Source organism: Humulus lupulus, chromosome X, assembly GCF_963169125.1.
Source record: "Humulus lupulus chromosome X, drHumLupu1.1, whole genome shotgun sequence".
Taxonomy (NCBI): domain Eukaryota; kingdom Viridiplantae; phylum Streptophyta; class Magnoliopsida; order Rosales; family Cannabaceae; genus Humulus; species Humulus lupulus.
Window position 1 is genome coordinate 202,459,073 of NC_084802.1, and position 8,223 is coordinate 202,467,295.

Below are 8,223 nucleotides of genomic sequence, written 5' to 3' on the forward strand. Positions count from 1 at the left end.
CCGGTCGGCCAAACACCTATCTGGTCGGCCAAGCACTCCTCCGGTCGGGCAAGCACTCGTCCGGTCGGTCAAGCACCTCACCGGTCGACCAAATACTTCACTGGTCGGCCAAACACCTCACCGGTCGGCCATGTACTCCACCAGTCTAACGTGGCACATCTCTGGTCTAACATGACACATCTCTGGTCTAGCATGACACTTCTCTGGTCTAACATGGCACATCTCTGGTCTAGCATGACACATCTCTGATCAGTCAAAAATCTTCACCGGACGGACAGAAATTCTATCAGATCGGTCAGATCACTTTATCACAACTCCGAAGAGCCAACACATTTATTGACTATTAATGTGTCATTTACTGACCATGCATTGCCACTTGTCACTTCTGATTGCCATGTCATCGAACTGAAATTTTGGGGATAACACTAAGGAAGACGACAAAGGCATAAGAAGATAGATAGAGAAAGGTAGCCGATTTGGTTTATCATCTTCTCTTTTTTGCCGTGGTTTGTTGATTTGAAGATAAATTATTTCGGGTTTTAAGTTTTTGGTAGAAGTTGTTGTATAATACTGGTGCAGATCTCAGAAGTACATTTTTCTACTACAATTGTTTATTGATTGATGAATCTGGGTTTTGTATGATTGATGAATCTGAGTTTTGTATGATGAATTTTGAATATAGGTTTTAAGGATGAACTTAAGAAGATGCTTTATTTTAATTTTAGGCATTGAAGAGTTTGAAGAATGAACTCAAGAATATGTTTTATTTTGATTTTGGGTTTTGAATCTGGGTTTTAAAAATGAACTCAAAAACATGTTTTGTTTTGTACTGATTATGTGTATTGTATCTGTATATCACAATTATCTGAAAAACATATTTATTTGTATATTTAATTTTTTTTTTTTTTGTTTATAATTTTACGTTTAAATATATTTTAATTGGCTAATATATATTTTTATTTTAAAACTAATTAAATTTATTTTTTATTTTAGAATTTATTTTTAATTATTAATAAATTCATTAATTAATAAAATCAGAGGGCATTTTAGTCATATTTAAAATAAGTTTAACCAAAATTAGGTCCAAAGTACTAATTTGATTTGTTTTGTAAAACACAGAGTCTGATTTGTCATTTAACAAAACATAAGGGCCGATCAAGTATTCGGACAAATTACAAAGAACAAACTTGTATTTTTCATAAATTTAGTTGATTATTCTTAAATAATGAACCAAAAAATATTCAATACATTTTACTTTTACAAGCATTGGCAAACAAAACCTGTTTTCACTAGATATGAACGCCTAACATAGAAATAATATAACACCCTTGTACTTGCTCAGTTACAATCTGGCTTTGTGCAAAACCTTTAATTATTGCTTCAATTAACCGCTTTAGACTCTCCTAATTTATAAGAGCTGAAACTCTAATACTCCCAATATCTAAGCAGATAATACAGCTGGCTGCTGTGATCCCTCTTCTGTTTGCAAGCTCTTGTAATAGTTGACGAGGACCTTCCATCCTCCAGGGCACATGAAACCATCCGGTGGGTTCTCACCAGTCTTTGCAAAATTCCGCATCTGAAACAAGATATAAACTGGATTAGAAAGCTTTGCAGTGGCACAAAAGATGAAGTATTTGGATGGCTATTGAGGTTTATTCATTTTGAAAAATTCCTATAATCAGCCAATGAAATGGTTGTTGTTGTCTACCTTGGTTCCAGAGATAAATAGAAATTCTTTAGAGCGTGAAGGATCAAAAAACGCCATCTTCTTATGTACAGTGTCATATGCCGCAACCTGCATTTTATGATGCAAGAAGATCAGTTGACATAAAATGGCCATGAAAACTGTTACATGACATAGTTTATCTGATATCAGCAGCTGCTATTACCCCCCAGAGACATCAATGTGATCAGCTCATTTGATGGAAATCAATAGGCTAACTGGGATATTGCTAGAATTATTGGCTAGTCAACTCTCTTTGGAGCAGTGTTAAAAGTTCTTTTGCATTACAAGAAGTTATAAAGTTAAAGCCTACGAGGAGAGTATGTCTTCACTTACCCTGAATGGCAAGATATTTAGCTTCTCAAGTCCAGGAGCCATACTTAGGACCTTTTTGCCATGATCGGGATCATATAAATCCCTGTTCTCTGTTGGGTGGCCCATACCAGCAGGATCCCGACCCACAATGTAAAAATTTGCACCAGCATTTATCCTTGCTTTAGCATGCCATTGAACTTCAGTGGGACCTGCATAATGCATAGGAGATGGAAATATAGCCACAATTGTGGTTTCAGGATCAAGAATTCTATCTTCCAGTACCTGTAGTGAAACAAACTTTGAGTCAAAAACATCCATCTTTTAAATAGAAATTATGTTTGACTTCATTTTATGAAGTATTTGAACATATTGGATAGACTACAACATCATTCCCCAAATGATAATCCATAAATAAGAAAAATATGACATGTACATGTTACTAATAAGTCCTGTAGTGCTGACATGCAATGTTAATAGAAAGGGGACTTTTAACGCAAGACCAATTTTGTTAAAAGAAAATTCATGGGAGTGACCTTGCTATGTTGCTCCATCCGAACATCAAGGGGCACATCATCAGCCTTTGTGAAACCTCCCAAAGGATGAAGCAATAAGATCGGGTTCTTGTAGCCCATTTCTAAAAGGCGTCTACGTGTGTCATTCATTAACAGAGCATGTCCATTGTGGACAGGATTCCTTAACTGAAAAGCAAATACTGCATCAGCCTCACGGCTATCAAATTCTTTCCGGAGTTGTTGAGGAGAGAGTCTGTAGTGATCAAGGCCGTCATTATACTTTATGGGCTCTAACACTTCCAAATCTCCACCAATAAGCCAATTTCCAGCAGAAGTAATAACCTCGTCAACATAAGGCAATCCCGGAGCTGTAGTCCCCCAGGTTCTTGCTATTCTTTCTTCTTTGTTATGCTTGTATATTTCAATGCTGCCATCAAAGTTAAGTTTTAAACCAAAGTCACAAGTTTATAAAGGAAAAAGTCACGTGAGTTATAAATGTGCCATAATGAACCCTAATGAGTACTGAGAAAATTAAATTTAGAAGAGTGTTTCTCTTTCCTATATGTTCATGTGCTTATTTATACAACTAGGATGCAAATTTTTGTGGACTCTGCCCCATAAGAGAAACTGGAAATGAAAAAAGAAAATTTATTTTATGGCACCTATAATTTTGTTTTTAAACAACCCTTAAGTTTTAACACAGTAAGGGAACAGAGAGAGAGAGAGTATCTAATGTATCGTAGATTTTAGAGATACTTTAAGCAGCAAATCTTTTTTACTCCTACTGTCAAATGCATATGTGGTATTCCTCTAGTTCTTCTTCTACCCAAATATGATAAACTTAACTGAAATCTGATTATATCATTCTCTGCCCATACTAATTAGTCAAAAACAAACAATAATGGATGTCGTATCAGTAACCCACTTGAATTTTAAAAGCATAAACTACATTTCATGAATTTTCTATGACAATACTGAATAAACAATTTGGATTTCTCTAACATTCCCCCGCTGAATTGGGAAAGCTTCTAAACAAGAACTATTAAAAAAATAAAAATTAAAGAAGGCTAAACCATGTGACCAGTGCATCAATTAAATAATAGACAATTCGAATTAAAACAAATAGATTATAACCAAAAAAAAAACAGAAGAAACGAATCAAACATCAGAACAGAATTAAAAAAACATTATCGTTTTTGACAAAGTACTGACCTTCGAAGTATCGCAATCAAATCGCCATTAGGGTCTACCAACCCCACGTTGGTCGAAGACCCAATTCGCTCCTTCGTTTCGCCATCAATGGCCAACACAATAGGAAGCGACATATTCACCACAGACCCATCTTTCATTCTGAGTGAATTGAAATGCAAGCTCTGCAAATACTCATCTTCCCTCATGAAACCCTTCAACGGGCTAGCCCATCCTTCGCTGATCACATGAACCCATTCGAAATCAATCTTACTGAGACTCACCTTGGGTAGAGCCTGGGCCTCTAAGACCCTGGAAGCCCTTTCACTCTCGGGAACCACAAGATCCACGAGCTTCCCGCCATCGGGTTCAATAAGAGAGCTTTTGATCGGAGCCTGAACCGACCGAGACGGAGAATGCATTCTGGGTTTGGTATTATAGACTATAGAGACTAATGGATCAGAATGGTAAATGGATTTGGATCGACTGTTGGGGTTATATGAAGTAAACTTTGTTGGGTGGTTGAGAGTATGAAAGTTGAGGTTCAGACGATGAGAGTGAGAATTAATGGCATGAAGCTTAATGGTGAGAGACATGGTTGATAATAGGGTTCTTAAGGGAATAGAGTTGGTGGAGGAGTAGAGAGATTAGGTATAATTGAGAAAGTTGAGAAGGAGGACCTCTAAACTGCGCGAACATGTTGGAAAACGGTACTAGTAATAGTAGTACTGATCTGGGAGAAAAGGAAACAACGGGGTCAGGGTGAGGCTGAGGCTGAGGCTGAGTCGTCCACCCTGGACTCAAACACATCCACACATTTGCTACCTATGTGGCTTTCTTTTCACTTTCATTTGAGTTTGTGGACAGTGGAGGCTACTTACTTTACTGCCGATGCTCTATCTTATAGCAACCCTTGGCTTTGGGTTTGGGGACCAGTCTCGGACTCGAACACTCTTCATTTTGCTTTGTGGGCCTATTTGCCCAACGAAAACTGGTGGAGAGCGGGCACTAGTGCTTATTTCCGCCACCCTTTTGACCAAATGTAATCAATTACAAGTTTACAACTTTTAATTTTATATTTATGTGTTTTAATGTATGAAATGAGAACCCTTTATTTTTCTTAATGAACTAGTTGTTAAATTTGGATTATTATATTACACATTTTGATGCAAAATAATTAAAGTTTAAATCAAGATTCCGGAGTGCATATATGTTATTTGGCGCATACCCCTTGAGAAGTTGTGACAGTCAGAATTCTGTCATCCGCCGGGGAAAAGACCAGGCAAAAGCTGTGCAATCTCACGTTGCCTGGGAAGGTTAAGTGTAATGATTCTAAGACTATGTATGTATGAGACTACACAGTTGAAGATGACTTAAATAGATTGATGGGTATTATCTATGCCAACAAGAACTCCAAAGTTAAGCGTGTTTGATCTGGAGTAGTCTCATGATGGGTCACCTTCTAAGAAGTTTTCTCAATAACCGTACGAGTGAGGACAAAACACGCTGGAAAGATTCGTGTTATTTTGCAGGGTCAGTCATCATCGTCATTCCAGGAAACAACCAATGTGACGTGGGATGTTACAGAAGCTTAAGGAGCATGTAATGGAAAATGATATTTAGAGACATCTATTTAGGCCTATTTAATCATACTATTCCTGGCCTATCACATACTCCTTACATGGGTCTTAAAAAAATTAAGTATCAAGTGATATACGTATGCTTGAAATAAACATGATTGAGAAGATTTTTAGGACAAATGTTGAGACAGGATCAGGATGTAGTCTGCTTGGGACCAGTCTCACTTCCGTTGTGTTATATGAATAATACACAGTATTTTTATGTAATTTAGTTAAGAATGACATAAAAATTAAATTATATATGTAATCCTATCAATTATTACTAATTTTTTTAATAAATTATTATTAATTTTTACATGTAAATATATTCATAATTATATCATTCTGTCTAAAATTATAATAAAATTACACAGGAATGTACAAAAATATTTAAATGGACTTGTCAAGAAGGTACTATATCCAAAGTCACGAATGTTACAGTAAGTTCAGCTTTTCTTTATTTATTTAAGGAAAAACGAAAAGGAGAGAGATTTACATTTATAAAGTGCAATTTTACCAATTTTACCGCCAGTTCCATAATTGTTTGTAGTTTTTAAATGAGTAATGAGTAATGCGCAAGTGTATTTAAAATATGCACATAAATATTATATGTAATATTTAGTTTAATTAATTATATTTATTAAAATTAAGATTTATTATTTTAAAAATATTATATTTTGAATGTAAATATCATTATTTTTTTTTAAATTGTGAAATGTGTCAATCTACTACTCAAAACCAAATTACATTATTATCAAATTGTTGACATGGTCTTTTCAAATGTTCCTTATAACTACTACCTCGACCATGTACATGTAGATAGGCTAAATGTAAGACAAAACAAGTTTATGAGATAAATACAGGTTTTTTTTTAAAGTGTTGTTGGGGATGGAGGGGTTTTCAAACAATAATGGAGATCAGGAATAATAAACTTACAAAATAGTTTATCAATGGTAAATATGAATAATAATTTTAAAAAATGAATAATCTACACAAAGAATATCAAAGAGAAGTTTGAACTCTATCCAAATTATGTATTTCAACTGTCTATGGAGATTGTTTCTGGTTTTTCACCATGTAAATGAGAATTTGGACACAGTCAAGCCTTTGAAGGTCATCAAACAAACCATTATTGAAGGGTTTCTTGGAGAAATTAGATTGATTTTGGAGCTAGAGAGAGAATTTAAAAATGTGATCTAAACTTTTGAACTCTCCTAGATTCTTTAAATAGAGTTAGTACTGCCGTTTTAGGCAAGTTCTTAATGTGTTTAAATTGATAAACACAATTTTGAAGCCAAAACATGTTATCCCACGTCAACAAGAGTTGACGCATTACCACCCAATAGTGACGCATCGCCCCCCACAGGCAACGCAACACAATGCAAGTCCTATTGTTTTTTTTTTCTTTTTTTACTATTTTGACTTGCTCAAATCAACTAAAAAATTATCAAATTTTTCACAACATATTTAGATGTATTTAGATACTTCATTGTATCAATCTAAATTCAATTTGAACTTGTTTTGGCACTTAACATAAAATTTCAAAATTCAAACATACATGTGTAGAATTTTCTCATAAATTATATACCTACTCATTTATTAATTTATTATTTATATTTAACCAATCATTACAATTGTCATGCTCATGATCGTATGATTTAACAACTCAAATGAAAAATAAACTTAAAAAGTATAATGTGTAACATGTAAATTGACATTATAGGTCAACTATGCAAGCAAAGTGTGATACCGCCTCAACAAGATTACAATATTGAATATTATGAATTGCCACATGACTAATTTACTTGCCTTCATAAAGAAATATATTACAAAATTTTATCATAGTTAAAAACACAATGTGATCCCTTGTCACAATAAATTATTAAAGGACAGGCAAAATTTCTCAAAAATTAGAAAGAAGAAAAAAAATTCCTTCAATAACCAAACTATATTACTAAAAACACAAACATGATTAGAATTCTTTGTTTCTTCTTCTTTTTAATGACAAAGGATAGTCTTTACAGGAATCAACATGGATTTATACCAAACTATAGGGCATAATATTATATATTTGATTTTTCATACAAACAACACAAGTTGAGTGAGTGATATCTCTGTTTTGTTATCCGTTTGTACTATTTTTGTGGATGGATTGCCCTTGGTGGGTGGGGGTAGTACTTAGTAGCGTAGCCACTAGTGTTTTCCATTGAAAGAAAAAAATCTAAAAATCTAAAATAGATATGGGTCAAGCTTCACTAGGGTGTGTGTGCTCCACTCGTGGTACTAGATTGATTGACTTGATTTAAGTCACACGATCATATTCTTTTATTCAATAAAATAAAATCATGAAATTGACTACAACAATGGGATTGAATTTAGCCCAAAATTTAGACTACATTCATTACAATAATTTTTTTTTTTTTAAATTGTCAAATATATTCCTTTTTCTTTTTCTTTTTTGCGGCTCCAATTATGACAAAGGAATCTTTGCAAGTTGATGCTTATTATAAAGAATTTAAAATTTTCTTTTCTTTTCTCTTCTTCTTTTTCTTTTGAGAGGTGAGGGTGATGATTGCAACATTGCAGCGGTTGCACACTTCTAAGAGTTCATTTCTTGGTGTAACCGTACCATGAACGCCCCAACATCAGACATTATATTAGGAAATTTGTGCGAAAATCACTAAGTAATGATAAAAGTTACAGCATAAAAAAGTAATTTTCATTATCATTTTGGTGTGATCTTTAGTTTAATTTATTTATATATCTTTTCTATTTAAAAAGTCGGTACATTACACAAATTTTTTATTTGACCAGTTTTTTTTAGTAAATTTTAAAGAAAAATTCTAAATATTTAACGAAATAT

The 8,223-nt window shown here is 33.8% G+C and overlaps 1 protein-coding gene across 1 annotated transcript; it reads right to left on the minus strand.

Annotated features, from left to right (window-relative positions):
• Positions 1-1,172: 1,172 nt before the first annotated feature.
• LOC133805428 (ATP sulfurylase 2-like) lies at positions 1,173-4,604 on the minus strand. Its single transcript, XM_062243610.1, has 5 exons — positions 3,766-4,604; positions 2,575-2,980; positions 2,063-2,323; positions 1,712-1,798; positions 1,173-1,579 (listed from the first exon to the last, which is right to left on the minus strand). Exons 1-5 carry the CDS (start codon positions 4,335-4,337, stop codon positions 1,442-1,444), a joined length of 1,464 nt encoding a protein of 487 aa, XP_062099594.1. The 5' UTR covers positions 4,338-4,604; the 3' UTR covers positions 1,173-1,441.
• Between the last annotated feature and the right edge of the window lie 3,619 nt (positions 4,605-8,223).

Excerpts from the sequence above, each read along its gene's own strand:
- LOC133805428 (XM_062243610.1), bottom strand. The coding sequence starts at position 4,337 with ATGTCTCTCACCATTAAGCTTCATGCCATTAATTCTCACTCTCATCGT. Across the intron at positions 2,981-3,765 it reads TTGATTGCGATACTTCGAAG|CATTGAAATATACAAGCATA; the intron begins GTCAGTACTTTG and ends CTTTGATGGCAG. Across the intron at positions 1,799-2,062 it reads TAAATATCTTGCCATTCAGG|GTTGCGGCATATGACACTGT; the intron begins GTAAGTGAAGAC and ends CATAAAATGCAG.